Below are 25461 nucleotides of genomic sequence, written 5' to 3'. Positions count from 1 at the left end.
TCTAAAGTAGAAAAAATATGGTATAAAACAAAATATCCAAATCGAGTAGGTACAATTAAATTAAAATTAGTATTTGAAACTTGTTCTACATAATTTTTTATTTTAACTTATTTTTATTAATACATATAAATGTATTTAGATCAAATATAAAATAATTAATAAATATTATTGATGACATAAAATTATGTTTAAAGTTTTGGATAAATTAAATTTTGTATTATTGCTGAATTAGATACATTTAAGTATTTAACTATGTTTTTTAATTTCGTATTTTTATTAATATTGTTCTATGCAATTCTCGATGTCATAGTAGTAAATGAAGCATACACTAATAAATTATATTTTATAGGTGTGATATATCACATGAAGAGTTTGTAATAATCAAAATTATTTGGGTTTCGGGTTAACCCGAATGATTGATACGGATTTTGGTTAATACAGATGTTTTGAAAAGAATCATTCGGGTTATACGGGTTTCGGGTCTTTGATTTTTTAAGGGTGTTTAGGGGTGTTAGGGGTTTGGGTTAATTCGGGTGCAAGGCCCTGCTGTATACTGTATAGGTACTTACTTGATATTTTCACCAAATCTAGCATTTCTAGTTCAAAGTATAAAATCTTCAAAATATTTTTGAGCTTTTTTATAAATTTAAATTTTTGAACTTTTTTACTTTTTATCAGTAACTATCGATACAACAATATTTTCTCGGTCAAAAACTTTATACCTACAAATTTTCTTAAATTTTCTTATTATAGGTAGCTAAATTTTTTAAAAATTAATAATATATATTGGCACGATTTTTTTACAAGTATTTGAAATAAAAATTTTAACAAAATTCGTCCAAACCACTAACGTTTGCAATCTATTCTGTAGTTAAAAATGTAATATGTTCAATTATTTTTTCTAAGGGAAATTCAATAGGTACAAGGTTTTTCGTAAATATTATTCATACTAAAAACAAATAAATATCTAATAAATAAATTAAGACAATTTTATTTAATAGACATTTAAAGTTCAAATTTGGTCAAAATTAGCTATTTTAATAAAGAATAATGATCTTGAAACTTGAGACTATTGGGTTTTGAAACTTTTTATAAAATTTAATATACACAACGACATTTAAAAAAAATTTCGATTAATTTTATGCTATTTCAATATTACCACATCAACACGGCAAGTGGCAACACGAACTTATTCACACAATAACTGAATCACGCACTGTTCTACGTAGAATAAATCATTTGGTATATTGATTCAAAAGTTAATAAGGGACATAACCTCTAACCTCCCTCATGGGCACGCCTCTGACTTTAAAGGATCAAAATTATCAAATTCTTTTATATACCACTTACAATGATATTCAGAAATCAGAACACAATTTTAGTAATTATAGTACCTACTAGCTCACCAATATGTATGGCGATATCTGGTAATAATTCTTAAAACTATTTTGTACTATTATAGGTAAATATAATAGTTAAAGTATATGTAATACATAAGTCTGAAGTCATAAGCAATTATATTCAAAATGTTGCAATTTGGAATATCTAAGTAACTTATATTTCACATGGGAGAGATTCGTGGGTTATTAGTTTTTACTAAAGACAGGATTTAACTGCGTTAGAAATATGTCAAAATTGCATTATTAATATGCATTAAAACTACAATGAAGATTATATTAAAGTTACATAATAAAATATTTAATTACTTACTTAAATAACACGACGGATATTAACAAATTAAAGAATTATAAAATAGTATAAAAACATTACTACAAAAATTAAAAAGGATTTAATAATTAAAATATAATGTTTTATATAATGAAAAAGTACTTCAGCGTCTATATACTTTTGTTATCCGTGCATATTATTTAAAATAATTTTATAATATTGGCGTTATATATATAAATTAGCATTTTGATTTCCTGCCATAGTCTAAGAGTAGGTACTTACCTAAGTTTTAATAGTTGTATATCCTTCATTTTTTTCTAAGATATATTTAAATTTAGCTTCCCATCGGTAGTATATTTTATTTTATTTTATAATATTTTATATTGAATGTAATTAATAATATTAATTGTATTTGTGTGTCGATAATATTATATTGATATGATGGTGGGTATTTGTGACTAATTCTTTTCATAGTTTTATTTAATTTACTATTTTGCGCGGAGTCGGAAGAGCATGGGGTCCTGGTACGTAAGGTCAAATATAATACCGGCACATAAGAGTAGATTACTGTTTCGAGCATTTCAAGTCGGTTTCGACCGGTGGCGAACCAGCTGTCGGCATGCCGGGATAAGCGCGGAATCGGTATAGTATCGTAGTAAACGGTATATAATCAGTATATAACTGACGCGCCAAAGAAAAATACAAATCATTTGTACCAACATATAAATATATTATATAGGTATCTGTAATATATGTATATAGTTCCACAAATAAAATATGTGGGCAAGTGGGTGTCGTTATGCTGTACACTGCACAGTATAGGTTACAAGTCGGTCACTGTTATGGATGGTGTTAAATTTGAATTTGATGATATAATATCATTGTATAAGAAAAACAATTCTCAGCGTAGACGATCAGTCAGCCTATTATATTTCTAAGTATATTTGATGATTTTTTTGTGAATAAAGTAATTTATATAATATAACCTTTTTAAGTGGAACCTTGTTTTAAATTTTCAATCCTTAGATATAAAAGTTGAACATTTATACATTTTTAACTACAAAACAATAATTATTAAATTTTGTCAAAATTCGAACTTTAAATGATTATAAAAAAAAAATTGTTCCTATGTATTTTTAATCTAGTTCAACTGCTATTGTAACAATATATCAGGAGTCTTGTATAAAGATACTGAAGTCGAAAATCTAAGCATTATTTCGACTACTAATAGTATACACAGACACAAAAAAAATAAATAAAAGGTGGACAAGTGGGTACCACTCTGCTGTACAGTAGTTGTCGAGTATGTCATTGTAATGGATGTGTTATATTAGAATCCAATGATAAATCATTGGATACAAAAAACGATTCTGAGCGAAGACTGTGCGTTAGCCTAGGCTTAACAAGTGGCGTCGAACACGTATGGCTACTGGGGTAAGTACCACATAACTTCTTAAGATGGTAGGTGGGTAAGCTGGTGACTGCTTAGTGCTTTAAGGTCTTGTTGAATTCGATAAATTATTACGAAATATACAATATCATAAAAATTATATAGTCAAACGCACATAAAAAAATATTGTTACTTAACGCTAAACTTAATTATTTTGTTATAAGTAGAAAATGTTGTTGGGAATCTTTTATTAAAATGTCTTAACTTAGCTAAATGAAAAGAAAAACTTTTATCAATTTCTAACTGAAAAATAGTTTACAAAATTTGAAAAAATTATCATGGCTTTAAATAGCTCAAAAAGCGTCTAAATAGTTTGAAAATTTTACCATGTATGGAAAATGCTGATAAAAATATATGGTAAACATTTAATGAGTCTATACGGTTATTCGTTTTGAAAATACAACAAAATATAAAAAATTGATTAATAATTTACCTCTGAGTATCAAATATCGTAAAAATTATAAATTCAAAATTTCATAAAAAAATAAAGTTCTATTTTAATACACTTTTTTTGATTGTTAAAAGTACGAAAATTTATGTAAAATTTTATATTAAAATTTTTGATCTTAGGTTTAAAAAGAAAAACTTTTATGAGGTTCTGACTGAAAAATAATTTACAACATTAAAAAAATTTCTCATCGGTATAAATAGTTCAAAAAGAGTCAAAATTGTTTGAAAATATTACCATGTATGGTAAATGATTATTTTAACATTTGGTAAAAATGTCAAGCATCTAGATTCATTCGTTTTGGAATTACTAAAAAATATCAAAAATGTATTTATAAAAATTCGTTCATTTACCTACAAAAATCCATTATCGTAAAAGTTTTAAATTCAAACACTCATAAAATATTAATGTTACTTTTCGTTAAATAATTAATTATTTACTGACTATTGATTTGTAACTCAATAACTATTAATTGTCATTAAATGATAAATTATCATTTGCTATTCAACATATCAAGATTCAAGACTAATTTTAGCACTTGAAATTTACAATTGTTTTTAGTTTTTATTTTTAAAACAACAAAGTTGACAAACATTTCGGTCCAAAAGCTTGAAAATGTAATACGATAATAATAAACGATAAATTATAACATTTATATTAAAAATACATAGGCATATAATACACATTCAAAATCATAAAATGTTATATTATTATTTAATTAAAAATGTACAAAATGTTCAATTAAATGTTCAATCTAATGCTTGAAAATGTAATTCCACGTTCCTCATTAGTACATTCTACTGAAACCTAAAAAATCTGAAAATCTTTATTTTTATATATATATGTTTATTTTTATACACATTTCATGTTCAATTTTGAACAAAAATTAGATATTTAAACGAAAAATGACGATTTTAGTTATTTTGTTGTAGTTTAAAAATATTATTTGTGGGAACTGGAAATTTTTATGTACAGATTGTAGGTGGAGGGATCTGTAGTTAATAGTTCATTACGTCGAAATAATGTAGTATAGTAGATATCTCGAAATTTTTTTGAATGTGGTTTAATAAAATATATATGTATTATAACCTACATTATATTTATCTATATAACAACATTTTATTATATAAAACAAGCTCCAGTTATCTCGTTTTGTTTTGATAACTCATCGCTATCACTTTATCAATAGTAATTTCAACTTGTCTGTGAATGTTCAATCTAACCCATTTCGTCTTTTCAAAAATAAAATATAAATTAGCATTAGTTTTAATTTTTTTTTTTCACAGATATGGAGAAAGTCCGTTCGTTTGAAGCCAAATATATAAGAAGTGTAGCAAAAATGTGTAATAATTTATTTATGTATATTATATTATGTAATTCCAAATGTCACACCCGTAGTAATTTTATATTGCCCGTGAGTAAAATGTATTATTTATATAAAAGTCATGAACTAATATAATATGGATTAAATCGTTGTTTGTTCGTAGATACCTTGTCAAATTAAAAAACCTAACAGTTAGGAACTTAAATATACTAAATTTAATAAGATTAGACATTTTTGTTTAAAATAAAATAAGTTATATTAAAATTGTGGCCTGTGGAAAATGTTTATTGACATCAAAAATGTTGCCGACCCCTGGTTTTAAGGATCAAGTTCTAATCGTAATGCTATTGAAGACTAGGTATACGAAGAACATTGCTATATTTAAATCAAGCTAATGCAGAAACCAGTTCACAACTACGGGCTAAGTTAGAAATGACTGGAAACAAGAGCCTTGTCACCCATACACTTAACGTTTACGTGAGACGTGAGATGTGTGTGCGGAAGGGGAAGTATGTGAAGGTAGATGGTACGTACTGGTCCACCTCCTCGTCTTCTGCCCACCATTGGGTTTCCAGTCTATTTTATCGAAGTCCTTGTCGATAACTTGTACTTATACACGAGTACTGTAGATCAACACGCTCTATGGGTATTTCCCCAACAACTTAAAAAACTTTGAGCGACTAATAAACATTATTAGATAGAATTATAGAAATTACATTTATTATTCACTTCAACATACCTAGTAGGTGCTTACTAATTATTGTTCATCCAATACGTATAATGGCTTAATACATAACATAGACTATAGAGTACGGGTAATGTATTAACTGAATGATGATTTGTAAGACCATAGACTTTTGACTAGTATAATAATATCAGTAAGTAGCTAATAATAGATAAAAAATAACCAAGTGTAAAAAGTTTAAATAAAAAAACAATCGTTATTGATATGAAAAAAGCTGTTTATTATTAAAAACCTTAGAAGATACGTAAAATTAAAACGCATATATGCATATAATTATAAGATTATAAATAATAATAAAATGTGAAATATAATAATTGATTGAAAAAAGTATATAATAATATATAGTAGTATTATTTAAATATAAAAAAAAAATACATAATGTTATAAAAACTAAATCATAAAATAATAGTACACACAAATATCAATACGAATATGTACAGATATACCAGGAATACCAGGAACTTATATGTGTATATCATAACTTTTAGAATAATAGTCAGATTATAATCAAATTTACCTACCAAATAAACAATACAATATTAATGAAAAAAAAAAAATAATAGTCATAATATGTATCCTCAAACATTGAATGAAATACACTTATATTTATTAAGATTAAGTAAATAAAAAAAATATTAAATATAAGCTTTACACAAAATAGAATAATGAAACTGTGAGTCTAGATTGTTAGAGATCACTAGAAGTGAGGTCTATTCATACTTTTTTCATACTAGATTTGGTAGGAAAATTACTTGATCATGAATTATAATTTAACTATCATCTGTTCTGATTTTAATTTATATGGTATCGATAATATGGGTAATTTTTTCGTTGTCAATAATTTTTAAAAAGATTCTATTTTAAAGTTTTATTTATTTTAGTTTTTAGAAAAAGTGATAAAACTTGAATTAAAAAAAAATAAAAATTGTAAAATAAGTATTATATGAATATAAAATAAAACTTAAAAATAATCTAAATTTTAAACCAGTATATAATTATTATACTATGAATATCATTTATTTTAGATCATCTATTGTCACCCATAAGTTTATATTTAAATTAAAAATAATTTTATAGTATAACTTAATCTTATAAGCAGACAATTCGTGAAAAAACTAAACCCAGAAATTATTGTAATATGACTAACATTAGAAATATTGAAAATATGATTTTAAAAACGTAAGAAAAATATTTTGAAGATCTTTTAAGTAAAAAAATTAAAAAAAATTCATACTTAATTAATATAGATTGTTTACATAAACCTATATGTATAATGTGAAATGGATATTATTGGTCCACAGTGTTATACACCAAGTTAAACCTACCTACTTAAGCGGCACCTAATTATAATTACTATTTACCATCATTGTACGCTTTCTCAATGATAAATACGGAATATTACGATAGGTATTAATGAAGTGTATTATGAAAATGTATAAAAAAATGTTATATGTTTTTTATATTATAAGTCTGCACTTTAGAGATTTATATACTCTATTCAAAACTAAATGAGTACCGGGCGGCCAACTTAATAGATTTTCAAAGAAGTATTTCATCGCTTGTGAGTATATTATATTAATGAACTGAATTAATTTCACCTATCCCTTGAGTCGGACCTAGATTATGCATTAATTTGAGATTTGAGGTTTGATATTTTACTGTTATTACTATAAACTATTGTACAAACTTTATGTTTACGTTTGATCGAATAATTTAATTGAAAAAGCGATGTGCTGTAAATAGAATAACCGCTAGTATGACGATTCTCTTGTCGGCTATGGTGCGGAAGCTATGGTTGGTTTTAGGGGGTAAATTGGCTGACTGTGGGCGACGATTTTGTTCGTTGTGACGTGCTGTAAATGTAGCGCCTGTGAACATATAACAACTTTTGTAGTAAAAGAAAAAACTGAGAATGTAAAATTAACAGTCTGTTGCTAAATAAAAATTTAAAAAATTTAACTCGTAATGTATGCATATACCTACATCATTAGATTTAAAAACATGAAAATTGACAACAATGATTACACAAATAAGATAATATTTATTAGGAGATTCATTGTAAATTAGACTGGAAATAGGATCAGTTTGATCTTAACTTGATTGTCAAAATATTATAATATAATTAAAGTATTTGCAACCAAATTTTAAAAGTTAATACTAACCATTACCACCGGTGTGCCTGCCTGTGAGGATAGGCGGCATAGTGGTTGGACCTTGTGCGGCGATCACGGGGACAGGCGGCGCAGCGTACCATGCTCCTCTTCCGTTTTCAGCACCGGGAATAGATGGAGAAATTGACTGTGGTTTAAGGGAGTACCATGAACCACCAGTAGTGTCTTGTACTGGTTGTGCAGATCCTTTACATGCACCTGAAAACAGTATAACATTTTACGTCTCTATGAGCTTAGGTATAACTGCTATAACTGCAATAAAATAATAAGCAGAACTTGATCGAGAAAACAGTAGGAACAATATTATAGTCGATTTATAATTATTTTCAAAGTGGGAAATTAAGAAATGTTATAAGAAGGAATGAGCAATATGAGAACATAATTAACCAAAGTATACATAGATATCACATGTATATTAGTTTTATAATACACCGATTGAAAATCTTTGATAAGGATCTAAAATTACTTTATTGTTATTAGTTTTTAGTTATTACCTTCTTTCTTAATTTTGGTTCCGACTAACTTCATGCCGGAGCGGTATGGGTCCTGAAAGCGACTGCACTTAGTATTTGTTCCTGCTTCTGTTAACAATATTGTGGTAGTTGTTTCAGGATCGAGTCCTTCATCATTGGGTATTGGCGTTCCAACGAAACATTCATACTGGGCCCCTTCTTTGGAGACAGGACTTAAGCGCTTTAAATATGTATACGTCAACATAACTGGTTTTTCACCAGCCACCGGGCTGAAGTGTTCCTGTGGTTCAGTCCATTGGCCGATACACTGGTATTCTCTTTCTGCACAAAAAAAAAAGTAATAAATTAGCATACATTTATTACACTAAGTGATTATATGATTATAAAATTATGTCTTTAAGTATTTTGTATTATTAATAGTGTATATTTCATAGACCTATTAAGTAAATAGATAAGGATAACGCAAAAGCACTTTAAGCGAAACAAGGATAATTCGATGATATTATGGTCTTCAATACATTGGCTTAAATTGTGATTATATCATGATATATAATTATATATAATTCATAAGTTTTCAATAAAAATCGTTATCTGGGATTTAAAATGATCCATTGTTTTATTTAAAATCTATCCATTAACTTAATAGGTCTATGTTCTATGATTTAAAAATGTAAAAGTGTCAACGATGGTGAATATTTTGTATACAAACGAAACATATATATATATAATGGTAATGGTGTAGTGCGAGGAGGTGATTCACAGAGAGTGAAGAGAGTAAAAGACAAACAGAAAATAATGCAAAGATGAAGCTAAATAATTGTGAAGTATTCAAACACAGGTGACTGTAGTGTTGGTAGTAGTGATTCGTGTGCCGATGATGGTCGAGATGTCAATTATAGTTCGGCAATCGTAGTATACCTTGATAATATCGACTCTCAGACTTAGGCCGCAGTTGGTATGGCTGAGAAGAGGTCTTAGTAGTCAGCGTTGGCAGGTAATAGTGATTTGGAGGTTTATGTTGTCGACGCGGATGCAGTGGCTCTGGTGTAGGCATCGAAATGGTGACGGCACCCTGTTCCACGTGCAGTGGCGGCAATGGTACGGGTTGCAGTGACAAGATTCCACCCAGACCCCGGTTGTTTTGCTGCTGCCGTTGGTGCTGCTGCAGTTGTAGTTGTTGTAGTTGTTGCTGCTGCTGTTGCTGGTACCACCAATGCTGTTGTGCTGCTGTCGTCCAACCACCATTATAATTACTACTAGTACTAGTAGAGCGGTTCCAAGCAACTGGTGCGTCTCGGTTGTTATTCCCTCCACCACCACTACTTATGTATAGTGGTCGTTCGCCGCGAACATTCCAACTACCGCCATTTGGATGTTGAAGCGTAAGTGACGAGTTACGTGGTGGCTGCGGTGTTTGTTGCTGGCGATCATTGTTGTGTTGATGGTTATGATAATTTTGCTTCTGTTGGCGATAGTAATAATCGCCTGTTCTGTACCCGCCGCTATCCGACGTTTGATGCTGATTACCATTACTATAGTCGTTGGTGGAAATAGGATATTGTTGAGGCAACCAATGTGGTTGTGTCTGTGGGTGTTGTTGTTGCCACTGCTGTTGCTGTTGTTGCTGAATATAATAGTAATTATTATCCATACCGGTGCTGCCAGGTGGCGGCGGGGGATAATGTTGTTGCCGTCCTCGGTAATAATAATAATCATTATTGTTATTATTTGGTTGTTGGTGTTGTTGCTGCCACTGTTGCTGTTGACGATATTGATAATCGGTAACCTGATGGTAGGAGGAGGTAGTGGTAACAGAGGCGGTGGAAGTTGAAGGAGTAGTTGTAGTAGTAGACGACTTTGAGATTGACTGTAGTTGTCGTTCAGGGGGAGTCTCTTGCGGTGAAGACAATGGCAATATCGATGCCGTAGTTGTCAAGTGGGTGGTAGCAGTAGTAGTAGTAGTAGTAACATTTGTAGGGTCTATAGTAGTGATACCTGCGAACGGTGGAATTTCAGTAATACTGGATATCATAGAGGGTGGGGTCATAGGACTCGAAATGATGGATGTCGGCCCAATCGTATGGTGGTCTGTTATGTTGTCTATCATCCCTGTCGAAGGGTTGTGACTACTGAATGGTAAAATTGGTATGTTGGATGATGTAGATGTTGTTACCACAGATGAGGCAATAGTTGACGTATCTGTTGGAGCTGAGTGACGTTTATTCCTCCGCCAACTTCCACCGACTGTGTACCCTCTGGACGCTGCTATAGTTATCACCATAAATATGCGTAAATAAGATACACATAAACGATAAACACAATATGACAAAATAATATAATACCTATACCCATAAAAATGTAATTAACAGGTATAACATGTTATGATCATGAGCTAATATGGAGCGATATGTGTGTGCGTGTGTGTTTCTTTTTTTGATATGCGTATAGTGTTTGATATGACGGCAACGACGACGACGACCAACAGTGCCAGAGATAGCCAGAGTTGACAAGGAATTGATAATTTGACTGTCGCTGAAACGACGGAGAGGGATCCAGAAGACAAGACTCAGCGGTGCATTCTGTAATCGGTATTGAACGGGGTATAAACCTTTGGACACCACACGCCATGCGTATAAACACGTTGTTGATAGAACACGTGGCGTGAGGCTCGTCCAGCACCACATTTTGGGATTGTAAGGGATATTATTTTGGTGAGCGGGAGGTAGAAATCCCGGAGCTTGTAGTTTAATGATACTCGGAGGCGTTGGCGTATGGATTGGCCGGCGGGCGGGGACCGGCATTCGGAATCACGTACGGTGTAACGGTCCCACCGTGTCTGTGTGCAACCATCATTGCTGGCGTCTAGCGTTGCCTAATAAGTTGCAAGTCAGTAGTTTAGAGTTGTTTTTGTGTGTTAACGCTTTTGGTAGAATTGATATTTTATTTGTGTGTGTGTGTGTGTGTGTGTGTGTGTGTGTGTGTGTGTGTATTTTGTTTTTTTTGTTTTGTCTGATCACGCGGACACACATCGGCCGCCGTCCAAAGTGTAATGACAACATTTTTGTACGCTCTGAGAACGGCGGTTTATATTTTTTCCACATGTGCGTGCGTGCAAATTTCCTTTCAGCAACAGGTACACATAGGGAAGATGCTCTTGATGCCATCACGTTTGTAACAAACGCCGTTGTTGGTGGCTGCGTTTAGAAATGAACACGCATCTCGAAAAAAAGGCAAGTGTCTACTCAACGTTTCGTTATCTATCTATCAGTGTATTTGTTTAATACAATTTGAAAAATAATAGAATATGTCTGTTTAATATGTTTAGCTATCCCTGTGAATGAAAGGATTCTCTTCGTTGGTAATATGTTTCGGAAGATATTGAGGTGAAATTATCGGATCACGGAGAAAATAAAATATTTTATAAATGCGCTTTTAAGAAAAATATATTATGAAAGTTTTAATTGACAATTTCATGTACTGTACGGAATTCATCATACATTAGATGGAATTTAAAATATTATAAAAGGTACGTTTACACATATTAATCATTATCCTATCTTTCTTAATACCTTAGTCATATAGATAGTTCTTACAATCAGGGTTCTTTTTAGAATTTAATTTCTACTAAAGCGTGAGCAGTAAACTACAAATTGGGTATATCTATGTATAAAGTAGAAAATAAAATGGTGTAGGTATTTGAGTATTTCATATAATGTTTTCATTTTTTTTGTGATTTCTTTTTAGTATTTTTGTTATATTTATTGTTATTGTTAAATACGAATATTAATTTTAAATTTTATAAACATATTATTATTTAATTTATTATTAATAATTATTTATTTTCGTAACAGAACAAACTACTTACGAGAAATTATGTTATACATTTTCAATGCTTAGCTATAAAAATTGAACATTTTACAAATTTCCAACTAAAAAAATCACTTGCCAATTTTCAAGATCTTAATGAATTTTGTACAATTTTATTTTTATATTGTTGATAATATGATAAAAAAAATTCTACATAATATATATCTTTAATATTTTTCAACTTCTACTATAAAAACTTACGAGATACCTTGTATTAAAATGTTTACACTACTAAAGAACTTTTTATTGATATCTACAGTAAAAAAAATATAAATAGCTCAAAACGAATATTTTTAATTTTATCAATTATATAAAAAATATATATAAATTGAAAATGTATTATGCATAGAAGTTTATAAGTTACACATTTTTTGAAAATTTCAAATACCTACCTATGGTCCCTCATTCCTTTTTAAATTACAAAATAATAAGAAAATCCTTTGATGAGAATACGTTAATTTATGGACAATTTAAAATGCTTAACATCAAATGCTCAAAAAAATTAAATTGATCTTCCGGTATTTTAATTTTTAATTTTTTTAGGGGTGAAAACTTATGAAAAATCTTGTAGGTATTTAATTTTCAAATCTTAGATATTTTAACATTTTTATAAATAATTAATTAATTAATTATACATAAAATAATTTGCAATTTTAATTATTTTGACGAATTTTATCAACGTTCTAACTTCAGACTCTCATAAAAAATATTGTGTGTTACGATCGATTATTTTATGATTTCCACTAACAATAACTTATGATGAACGTTGTATAAATATTCACATTTTTTGACAAACAGAACAATTTTGTATTGACAATAATTTAACCAATTAAAATTGAAAATGTATTATGCCATACAATAAACATACAGAATAGAAAGATATCATCATTGTAAAATTAATACATTGAACGCTCAGAATCTTAAATATTTGAATTTTTATAGAATTAGTAATTATTAATGTAAATTAACTGAATTTTACAGTTGATTAAAATTTTCAATGATTGAACTTTGATTAAAAGTTTTTTGAATGGTAAAATATCTTTCTAAGTTGCAAGCATGATTATTTTTATTTTTTTAGAGTTACATTCCATTATTATTTGGAACATAGGATAATCACGCAAGTTTTACAATTTTTTCAAGTTAGAATACTGAGACAAATAATTTGCACTTCAAGATAAATAATACCTATCAATAATAATAATAAACTGACCTTCAAAAATTGTTTGTTGTGCAACCTCTGTTTGAGAAGTGCCAGTTGAGGAGTCTTGCTCAACGCATTCGGACACAGTATATTTCATCTGGTCAGCTGGTCCCATTTGTCCGGCCGTACAGTCGTCTGCAGAAGATACCAACTTGGCACAAAGTCGCAATGGTGTAATCTGATCTTTGTTTGTAGATACCGTAGGAGGTGGTGGTGGAGCTGGGACCACGCCGTAAAACACTATACCTGGGGGCACGGGACACCTGACTGGCACACGTTTCTTATGATCAGTTCCTGTGGATTTTCGATCATTTATGAAACAATTCAACAGTAGTCCTTCTTAGGTAAGAATCATATTATTAGATTATGGTGTTAAATATTTACTACGAGTAACTATGATATAATCCTAATGATAATGGATAAAAAATGTAAAAATAAATATTATGTTTAAGTTGTTTAAGTTAAGTTTAAAATTAAATATGATTGAGTAAAGAATATATCAAAACGGAATAACTTTTTTTTAAATCTCGCTATATTATTTTAAGCACATATTTACATCACTTATAATAATAATATGTAACGTTATAGGTACTTGTTATAGTATCTACTTGCAAAGTAAAAAAAGATTTTGAAAAATTCAATGGATCTAGAACGATCATTGAACATATTACATTTCTTGTACTCTAACCCAAACCTTTTACCGAAAATAGATACATATGTCTATTCCTTACATAGGTTCCTTTCGCCTAATATTACCTAGATATTAAACAAGCTACTGGTATGCAAGTTTACATAACTTATATTGCTACTGAGCATACTCACGTGTTTCGGTTACCCACGAAGGCCGGCGTAGGCGAAGCTTTTTATCATTTCGGGCACCAGTGCCCTGAGCATGGTTTTCGTTGCACAATTGCCGTGCGAAATTTTGCAAACTTTGATTTTTTGCCGGAATCCCTGTTCCTGAATATTTTAAAGTTCCATTTTTATAAATTTATTTCAAATCATTATATTTTATTGTTGAAATTAATGTAATATATTAATATCTAATACACAATAAATTCTCACCTATCATGGAAAATTCTAAAATGTTTGGCCCTCTAGGCACTAACCACAAGCACCCGTAAGTCATTTTTGAGTCTTGTTCGTTTCTATTAAAACAATATAATATGCACACGTATTATAATATTATAATATTCGTTATAGTTAATGAATTGTACATTCATATAATAGTTTAAAACTTTAACTCACTGTTGATCATTTCCAGTCATTTCATTGTTTTCAACTACACGACCACCATAAGTAAGGAACTTGGCCCCGTTTTCAAACTGTGGAAGTTGCTTAACGTCATTGTCAACAGCCATTTCACAACGCCATGTAAATGATGTAGTTTCATGCTGTTGTTGATTTTGCTGTATAGAGCTGCGTCTCCTCCGTTGATTTAAACTTTGGGTATTTTCTTGGTCTGTACGGTCATCCATATTTACAACTTGAATGGGACGAAACGCCGTGGTTGATTCTTGGGAATCACTTGACTGTTTTTGTTCAAACATAGTACGGCGGGATAGTCGGGGTTCTATTTGGTAACCATTTGGCAGTGTAAGAGCCCGGTAGGCTATCGGGTCATCAGCTGTACCTTCAGGGTGCATAGGATCAAAGTCATATTCTATACCATCGTATGTTTGATCAAAATCTCTCATAATTATATCTGGATGATTTTGGCCGGGAAAGGCAGTGTAAAGGGATTCAGCTATTCGCTGACGATACGTACGTTCCATAGCCCGCCAATCTAATAATGCTTGTTTATATGGGACTCCACGTGCCTCAGCATTTTTGAGATACTTTACTGAAGCTGTTACTGGTGTATCGTCATCATAATTAGTGTCTCCATTTAACTGCCATATGGGACTATTTCTGAGATATTCAATAGCCCGCATGATATTCCACCAGCGTATGCGTCTATTACGATTATCTGTCATTTTAATTTTTTTAATGGCTTCCTCCTCATCGTCTTTGATAACTTCGTCTACAAATATAGACCTCTTTTGTCTAGGATAATAAGTTCTAGGGTCTTGCGTTGTCCCAAAATGTACTTCTGGCTTGTGAGATGGGTCCAATGGTTCCCCCTTGTAGGGGTATTCAAAGTGTAAATCTCTGTACCGCTCCGTTGTTGTTGTTGTCGCGTCTAACCACACACATTTTTTTTTTTCGATTATTTATGTTTTCCGTGTCATGACCATCTTGATCACCCAACTCCCTTTTCTTTCGAAGTTCTAATAAGTTAAATGAATGATTAGATTTATCTTTTAGTTCCTTAATATGTGTTTTAGTTCTTGGTAGATATTTAATCAACTCGCGAATTACTTGCTTTATAAATGTACCATTTTTTGGTAAAAAACCTTCACTATCACTATAACAATAGCAGTTCTTTTTTTTATTGTAAATTTCTTTTTCACCATAATTAAGTAAGTGTTTCACATCCCTTTTTTTTCGCTGTACATAATCGAACTGATAAAATTTTTTCTTCAAATTCGTTGTTTTCTTATTAGTTGAAAATGTATACTTCTCGTCTAATATTTTCGGTATATCCATATCACCTGGTGTATAAGGTTCAAAATCTCTATCGTGGTATTTTATCTTTTGTTGATGCTTTGTGTCTTCTTTGACATCTTGGTCACTCAACTCCCTTTTCTTTCGGAGTTCAAATGCATCAAATGGATAATTTGATTTATCTTTCAAATTCTCAGGGTATTTTTGTGTTGATGAATATTTATTTACTTTATTAAAAAGTTCCATTTTGTCTTTATCATTTTTTGATGTAAAAGCATCGAAATCTGTATAACAAAAACATCTCTTTTTTTCATTGTTCGTTTCTTTTTTGCCCTCATCTTGTTGGTTACCCAGGTCATTTATTTGTCGAAGTTGATCAAGAATGATATTCCAGTTAAATGAATTTTTGTTCAAATCTTTTGGGTAATTCTGTGGATTGGTTGTAGTAGTGTGTTTATAATAATCAAATTGGTTATTCAGTTCTTTTATTTTTCGAAGGTGATCAAGAATGATGTTCCATTCATATGAACTTTTGTTCAAATCTTTAGGGTAATTCTGTGGACCCGCTGTAGTAGTGTGTTTATAATCATCATGTTGGTTACCCAGGTCTTTTATTTGTCGAAGTTGATCAAGAATGATATTCCAGTTAAATGAATTTTTGTTCAAATCTTTTAGGTAATTCTGTGGACCGGTTTTAGTTGTGTCTTTATAATCATCATTTTGGGTATTCAGGTCTTTTATTTGTCGAAGTGGATCAAGAATATTCTGTGGGCCGGTTGTAGTAGTGTCTTTATAATCAAACCTGTTAGAGGATTTAACTGATTCTGGAAATTGCATATTAGTGTTTGAGAGAGTATTTGGTTGGTCAGAGAATACACTACTTTCTTCGGGTGAATAATTAAATGAATCGAACATTTGCATGTAATCGTCATATAATTGATGCATTATCAAATCTTCGTCCAATGTGTTGTTTTGAACCATGCTGGTCTGGGGTCTGAACATTTTAACGGTATTTATATATGGAATGGATCGTCGGCCTCTATGTGATCGTGAATCATGAGAACTTGAGTGATCGATACCACTTATTCCAACAGGAGCATGTCGCTGCGACCTTTGCATGAAATTATCATCACCAGTGTTTTCTGGATCATCGTATTTTCTATCGTCGTTTTCTTGAAAGTAGTCAACGTCGTCTTTCTCATGGAAGGTAGGTTCGTAGCTTACCAGGCTTTCATCTACTTTTAAATCTGTCCATGATCCTTGTGACCAATCTGGAAACCTAAATGATACGGGGTCGTTTACTTTTTCAAAATATACAGCATATAACATTTTATTGTTATAATAAAAATATAATGAGCTACTGTGGAGTATGGGAATTATACCATTTACTATTTAAATATAATATTAATATTAAATAGAGTATTAATTAGAATAATAGATCTATATATATATATATATTTACATATATGTATCTACTAATTATATATCCATACAAATAGTTTGACTAAATTAACTATTTGTGTCGTTAAAAATATTTGAAAATTTATATATTTGTCATTTTTAGAAATTATAATTTAATGCACTAAAAACCCATTAATTAATTTAGTTTTTCATTAAAAAATAGATAATATGCATTTAAATAATAAAATGCTATAATAACGTAGCTTTAAAATTAAATTATCAAAACAATTATATTTAGGGCTTTTCGTATCTTTAAATTTAATAATACCTAGGTCGATTCACTCTAATATTTAAATTAACAGAGTAAATTGAATTTTTCTGAACATAAAATGCGCAATGTTATGCGTTATTAAAATGGGAACCACACATTAATATAATTTAAATCAAATTCCTTACTAGGTCCTTGCATATATTACTATCAGATACCAGTGCTATAAACTATATGTACTTAGTACAATTATTATTTGAGTAAATAAGTACTTAAACAATACATAAATGTTAACATTTATTAAGTACGTTTGCTAGCTTATTGCCTTAAAAGGAAATTTTTTTATAAAATTTAGTATGTGAGTTATGAAGTTAACTATATACTTGTGTTTAGAGACCAAATAAAAAAAAATAATTATCTATTGATTATGTAGAGTATAAATGTCTTTATCAAATTCCTGGGTATGCTACTCAATACGATGTTATATATTACGTCTAAATAATTTGGTCGCTACGACACTAACCTGCATCCACGGCCCTGTTCCTCTGAACGCTTTTTCCTCCACACGGGCGTTGGTGGTATGTCTCTACTAAAAAGAATAGCTATCGATCCATCGGTGAATTGTCGGAACCCCTCGGGAACCGCATACTCAGACTGTTCCATCCTTTTCGATAGACCCTTGCACGATTGGTTCCCACTAATCACCATCTGGATCATTGGTGGGTCTTCATTAACCGTTTTGTATAACTGAAGCAAGGTGAACAGAAAAAGAAAGAAATAGATTAATCAACCGTAACGTAAAATATCTCTCTATATATATATAAAACTGAAATCAAGCAAAAGAGGAAATCTTTGTTACGGCTTGGCTTCGAAACTTCTTACCCAATTGTCATGCAGTTTTTTTTAAATGAAAGAGGATATCACGGAGCCGGTTTTAGCCATAATTAAAGTCCGATAATTCAACCCCTAAAGGAGAATATAAGGGATTGTAAAAATACAATAGTGGTGCCATCTATCAAGCAATATTTAAACTTTCGTGTAGAAATGGTTGCTATGTATTATTATTATTATAATTATCTATTTATGCATACGAGTTTACCAGTAAATCTGTGTAGATAATGCAGGCGATTAATATTTATTAATTAGTGGTTGTCATTGGCAATTTAATATCGGCATAGTATATGTCGACTTTGTTGTAATTTATATACCTAATGTATTTTTAATTATATTAATAAATTGGAATCATTACGCAGTCATGTTTGTGCATAAATTAGACCTCTGAGAAGAAGATGGCTAATTTAAAGAGTGTTAAATTTGGTTTTTTTTATTCATCGCATTTTAATACGGTTAGGTCAGTTAAGAATTTTGATTAAATTTAAATTTAATTGATTATATTAATCCAATGTAAGTGGAATTATGTAAAAATAACAAACTTGGTATAACTTTGATACTTTACAATTAAATCATACACTTTACGTACAAACAGCACGGGGTCCGCGATCTACCGCAGGTAGATTGCTTACCAGATAATAATAAGCTGCTGCGAATCAGAATTTTTAATCCGGGCAATGGAAAAGTTAAAATAAGTTTTGAATACCATACACAGAATATTAAATAACAAATTGAACAAAGTTTGAGTCATATAGAGTTGGTATATTTAACGGGCAACGAAGTGCACGGGATCAGCTAGTATTATATAAAAATGAAAGTGGAAATCTTTGTAACGGGTTGGCTCTAAAAACACTCACCCAATAGTCATGTGGGTTTTTTTAAATGATAGAGTATTTCACGGAGCAGGTTTTAAACATAGTTTTATGGATTAAACTTCCAGAGGTGTCATTTATTACAGGTAACAATACACACAAGGACAGTTAGTATATTATAATTAGAAGTACACTGAGACCCAACTCTATCCCCGACCATTAACGTCGTTGTGACTTTAGCTTGCAGATTTCACTGTAATAAGATTATAGTTAAAGAACAAGTGATACAAGTTTAAAGACGACGATGAACAACGATCAGTGATCTACGATAACTATAGTAATTTTAACTATTTTCCCGTGAAATATATATATAAAAATATATATATTTTTTAAAGGCAATTATGGATAAGTTGCTGATTGGCAGTGTTCGGATTAGATAAGTATTTTTTTATCTAGATAAAGATAAAGATAATGCAACTCAAATGTATCTAGATAGAGATAAAAGATAACTTAACTCATATTTATCTAGATAAAGATAAAGATAAATACTTTTTTATCTAGATAAAAAAAAGATACAATTATTTTTTAAATGGTTATAAATTTTAGTATATTTTAGTTGGGCACTAGGAACATAATAATAATTAAAATTATATAAATAAAAATAATTATTTATAAACCATAAACTTTGTTTGAGAATCTGTATAAATATTTAAAAATTTGGTACAATTTCGTGATATTTATCAATAAAAAATGTATCTAGATGAATTTATTTAGATTAGTAGAAAAATTATCTAAGATGAACGTTTAGATACCTTGTAACTATTTATCTAGATAAGATAAAAGATGAACAAATAATTGATAAATAGATAAATAGATAAATTTATCTAGATAACTAGATAAGTCCGAACACTGCTGATTGGTGTTCGTTGACGATTAGTTGATGATTAGATGTCATTATTGACACAACACATACATTTGTTTATTATAAAAAATATATATGTTATGTGTGAACGATAAACCCATCAAATATCGTTTGGGTTAGTTTGTTTTTATATACAATACGAGGGCCTTATATTAATTTAATTTGGTTTACAATGTTTTAAGTTGATCAAAGTTGAGGGAGATGCCAGAAGCATTTTGGGCAGAGGTATTGTTTGCTAGCGATATCTATTATTCTGCGATAAAAATAATATTTGCCTATTAGAACTATTATTCTTATTTCATTTTCAGAGTAGACATTTCGAGCTCTCCAAAGCACAAAATAGTAACCTAACCTAACCTAACCTAACCTATAATATGTGTTATATCACTAATCAACCGCGTAAAATGAAATCGGGTTTGTGTATAAAGCTTCACAGATTTAGAGCTTCACCGTGTGTCGTGTCGATCAAATCGTATTATGATTGGACATTACTTTTTTGGTATCATGTAATAACCAAGTTTCAACCGAGTATACCAATAATTGACTACAGCTCAACTTTTAAACCATATTGGTAAGCAGTTGTAAACATAATAACCAAGCCCTCACACGACACGACACACGACGTAGCTGTGAATCCGGCTTAAGATTTTGCGTCGTTGTTTGCATGCGCTCTTCTAATCACCCTGTTGATTAATCAAATTGGTTTTCATAGGAAATCGTATATAATATAATATTTTATAGAATATGTATGGGTAAACATAGTATACTCACAGCACATCGGTAGTCTTGACTTCCGGTCCATCGGGTAGTCTGGTCGTATAGCATTACATACCAGCCCTCTAGTGTGTCTTTCTCTGTGAAAAACGGGTGTTTTGCCATACACTCAAATATGTAGTGGTCCATATCTGTTAGTCCAAGAAAAGAAAAAAATACATGAACATGATGAATATAATAGTGTACCTATTTTTAATAATTAATTTTTATGGAAACTGTATTTTTGATGACACATTAAGACGTAATCTTTAGCGCTTGATTTGTGTGCACGTTTACGTGTGAATACGTCATACCTTTTATAATCGGATGTTCTTAAAATTATAGCGGGGTGATTTGTTATTAAATATAAATACGCTCGAGAATTTCATATTTGTGTTATAAATTATAATTGAGACTTGAGAGAGTGTATGTATGTCAATCGATGGTGAAATATATAAGATATTATAATTTATATAGAATATTAAAATAAAACTTAACATATTATAGGTAAACTAATTTATTATGTTTTCCAAAATATATATTTTATTCTTATAAAATATAATTTGTCTAGTAAGAAAGACGAAACTGTGTATACGAATTGTTGATCACATTTACTAAGACATTTTATTCTAATACTATTAACTATTAGTCTAATATAATAATAGATCTGTATTAAAAATATATTTTGAATACGAATTTTGAATAAAGTTTTGGATTTTTATTGTTCGCAATCTCCATTTTAAGTTTTGTAAAATCTGTTATAGTGATAGATTTGATGAACACGTTGCTGTACCGCTGTATCAGGTGAAAAAATACATAGGTACAAATGTGTACGAATAAATTAAGAGGACAAACGATGGCATCACATGACAGGTAAATATTAACCCGATCAATTTTAATTGTAATGTATTATATAGAGACTTCATATTACTGACGATGTCAAACGTTTACCTAAACTATAGATTAAATAACACTATGGATAGGCTACGGCAATGCAATCATGTATCGCTTATTATTTAAATTTGGATTTGACTCACTAGTGGCAGGAGGGAGTGGGGAATAAGTTTCTATTCTCGTCTCTACAGCCACTATGTGTCACTAGTGTGTCGATTCCAAATTAAAATAATAAGTGACAAATGATTGCATCGGCGTTGAAATGTTTTTTTATAATTTATTTCTATAAACGACCATTAAAATTCAATATATATAAATATATGTGTACACATGTGTAATTTGTGAAATTTGTACTCTGTGCAGGTGATCTGCAGAGACGTACATTTGGAAACTGCAGTCACAACAGACGCAATCACCTGAACAGTTTGTGGTGAGATTAAAAGGTATTTATTGTGCGCGTTTTTAATTTTACACGAAAAATATCAATTATAATATATTATAGTATTTAATATAGGTACACACGATTTTAGACGAAGAGAACTTTTTTGAAGCAAAGGACCTGGCGAAAATAATGAAGATTTGTTGTACTTACTTTTCTCGTTGCAGTTTCCACCACCGGTTTTTGGACTACCCAGCCACAAATTAAACGATGGTACAAAATCCTGGGTTGATGGTGTCATAGAAGCACATCCGCCTATCTCCGGCGATATAGTGCCCAACACCGTTACGTCAAATCTGTTGTCCGAGTGTCCAAATGGTGGACAGGCATCTCTGATTCTTTGCAAGACAGCTACAGAAAAGAAGACAAATACAACATTAAAATTAAATTAAGTGTATTATATTGTATTATTGTTGTATTCAAAATTTTTATTGCACGTACAAAAATTTAGCCGTCTATAGGCGAGACAAGTATAGGTTTAACTAGGTGTTAATAATGTAGATAATATAGGTATTATTACAGCAAAGAATCGTCGTCGTGTAGGTCAAATTACACTTGAATATTTTAATCAATATTTCCGATAGGGATAGCGAACACGCTCACGATACTGTAGATATTCACATTACTTTCCACCTTGGTTAATACGTTATCATTTCAATACAACGATTCCGGCGACTGACCTCGGCATCGCAGCACGGCTAAAAATATTATCGCGTTACAAAAAATGCCTATACAGGAACTCGATGAAACTAGTTTTTTTACAAGAACATATCATTGGGTATAATTTCTCTATAACAACTATTATATCATAGAATTCGTATTTTGTCCCAGTTTTGACTATCGGAAGTTCCTGTTATATACTTCAGCCACCGCGGTCATGCAAGTGTTCTCGGAACCGGCTAAGGCGCATACGGCTAGACGCAAAGGTTGCGTGAGTATTCGCGGTAAGTCCCGGACCCGGCCCCGAACCGCACGCGTGCCCCTCACTTCGCCGTAGTACTCGATTCCCTTGTATTTGCCCAGCTCAGCTAAGCAGACAACTCCGAGTTATCATATTGTTACCAGACGTCGGCCCTCACGTGTCAACTGTTACAGTTTATCATATATCTGCGTGTTTCTAAGCGGTTTCGTTTAGTGCAGTGCAACAGGTAAGGTTTTTTCTCTATTATCTACGCTGCACTAACGCCGCGTTGGGTAGGCTAGGAGGGGGAACCGCAAATAGGTAATGGTGGTATGTGCAGTTGAAGTGAGCGACGTCATAGGAATCTATAGCAGGGGCACGGACGACCGTTCGTCTGGGCAAGGACTACTTGTTAGGCGGATTAGGGAATGAGTAAACGTCTCTTTATGTTAAGGATAGTGTGTTGTATTTTTTTTTTCTAACCAAAAGTAGACAGGGTATTTTGATCGTGTAAAGTCTGAGCCACGGGCGGGCCGAATACGGGTGTTATCCGGAACCACCGGGGCCTACCCGTCGCCCGTGCCTGACGCGTCTAACCCAAACCGCCACCGCGACCGTTCGGACAATTTCCAGGACACAGCATATACCCGATTAAAAGGCTCGCGATGAGAAAATTATCGAAAACATAATTACTCGCTGTAATCATTAGTTTTGAGTTATTCATCATTAACCAAGGATTATCTGTTACGAGTGTATAACCATTGATTCCAAACCACCACCATATTATAATGATACCTATTATAAGAGGATGTTACACCTAAATTTGTCTTCTCTGCCTTAATAGTGCGTAACATGACAAATTGTATGCTCAGCAGGCCACGTTTAGCTCTGTTAGTTTAAGGGGACGTAATGCTAACGCAGTCCTCTCTCCAGTTATCGATACCATGGAGAAAAAATAAAAAGCTCTGTTAGCTTAAACATTTGAGCGAATTGATCTCTTATTACATTTCAAGGTAAAATTATTACTCTTGGGCTTTTAATTGTATTTTAATTTTAAAGAAATTATTAATGTGTATTTTAAAAGGAACAATTTACAAATTTAATATACTCATGACACACGGATGAGATGCCCTTGATAATAGTCTTACCTTTACTATTTTTTAAATTAATTACACGTGTTCTGCTGAGTGTATAATTATATGTTACACATTTGTAAGACGGAAAAAACGTCCTCTATATTTTCTTTTACAATTATTACCATATATAGGTATATTAGAAAATTATCGAAAACATAATTACTCGCTGTAATCATTAGTTTTGAGTTATTCATCATTAACCAAGGATTATCTGTTACGAGTGTATAACCATTGATTCCAAACCACCACCATATTATAATGATACCTATTATAAGAGGATGTTACACCTAAATTTGTCTTATCTGCCTTAATAGTGCGTAACATGACAAATTGTATGCTCAGCAGGCCACGTTTAGCTCTGTTAGTTTAAGGGGACGTAATGCTAACGCAGTCCTCTCTCCAGTTATCGATACCATGGAGAAAAAATAAAAAGCTCTGTTAGCTTAAACATTTGAGCGAATTGATCTCTTATTACATTTCAAGGTAAAATTATTACTCTTGGGCTTTTAATTGTATTTTAATTTTAAAGAAATTATTAATGTGTATTTTAAAAGGAACAATTTACAAATTTAATATACTCATGACACACGGATGAGATGCCCTTGATAATAGTCTTACCTTTACTATTTTTTAAATTAATTACACGTGTTCTGCTGAGTGTATAATTATATGTTACACATTTGTAAGACGGAAAAAACGTCCTCTATATTTTCTTTTACAATTATTACCATAGATAGGTATATTAGAAAATTATCGAAAACATAATTACTCGCTGTAATCATTAGTTTTGAGTTATTCATCATTAACCAAGGATTATCTGTTACGAGTGTATAACCATTGATTCCAAACCACCACCATATTATAATGATACCTATTATAAGAGGATGTTACACCTAAATTTGTCTTCTCTGCCTTAATAGTGCGTAACATGACAAATTGTATGTTCAGCAGGCCACGTTTAGCTCTGTTAGTTTAAGGGGACGTAATGCTAACGCAGTCCTCTCTCCAGTTATCGATACCATGGAGAAAAAATAAAAAGCTCTGTTAGCTTAAACATTTGAGCGAATTGATCTCTTATTACATTTCAAGGTAAAATTATTACTCTTGGGCTTTTAATTGTATTTTAATTTTAAAGAAATTATTAATGTGT

The 25461-nt window shown here is 31.0% G+C and overlaps 2 protein-coding genes across 2 annotated transcripts in view; both read right to left on the bottom strand.

Annotated features, from left to right (window-relative positions):
* Positions 1 to 6664: 6664 nt before the first annotated feature.
* Positions 6665 to 15487, bottom strand: LOC100574652. Its single transcript, XM_029485969.1, has 7 exons — positions 14596 to 15487; positions 14413 to 14495; positions 14170 to 14307; positions 13357 to 13641; positions 8301 to 8600; positions 7798 to 8004; positions 6665 to 7503 (listed from the first exon to the last, which is right to left on the bottom strand). Exons 1-7 carry the CDS (start codon positions 15321 to 15323, stop codon positions 7349 to 7351), a joined length of 1896 nt encoding a protein of 631 aa, XP_029341829.1. The 5' UTR covers positions 15324 to 15487; the 3' UTR covers positions 6665 to 7348.
* LOC107884265 overlaps positions 15460 to 25461 on the bottom strand; it is a 26824-nt gene continuing 16822 nt past the window's right edge. Inside the window, exons 2-5 of the mRNA XM_016805982.2 lie at positions 22428 to 22625; positions 20960 to 21093; positions 18087 to 18310; positions 15460 to 17173 (exon numbers count right to left, since the gene is read on the bottom strand). Coding sequence (XP_016661471.2) covers positions 15484 to 17173; positions 18087 to 18310; positions 20960 to 21093; positions 22428 to 22625 — 2246 coding nt within the window. The 3' untranslated portion in view covers positions 15460 to 15483. The remainder of the gene's footprint in view (positions 17174 to 18086; positions 18311 to 20959; positions 21094 to 22427; positions 22626 to 25461) is intronic.

The sequence above is a fragment of the Acyrthosiphon pisum genome, chromosome X (assembly GCF_005508785.2).
Source record: "Acyrthosiphon pisum isolate AL4f chromosome X, pea_aphid_22Mar2018_4r6ur, whole genome shotgun sequence".
NCBI classification, from domain to species: Eukaryota; Metazoa; Arthropoda; class Insecta; order Hemiptera; family Aphididae; genus Acyrthosiphon; species Acyrthosiphon pisum.
Note: the sequence above shows the minus strand (reverse complement) of the source record. Positions and strands in the feature narration are given on the sequence as shown.

Coding starts and splice junctions, on each gene's coding strand:
- LOC100574652 (XM_029485969.1), bottom strand. CDS start 15,323: ATGACAGATAATCGTAATAGACGCATACGCTGGTGGAATATCATGCGG. Junction 14,496..14,595: donor ATGACTGGAAATGATCAACA/GTGAGTTAAAGT, acceptor TTGTTTTAATAG/AAACGAACAAGACTCAAAAA. Junction 7,504..7,797: donor CAGGCACACCGGTGGTAATG/GTTAGTATTAAC, acceptor ATATGTTCACAG/GCGCTACATTTACAGCACGT.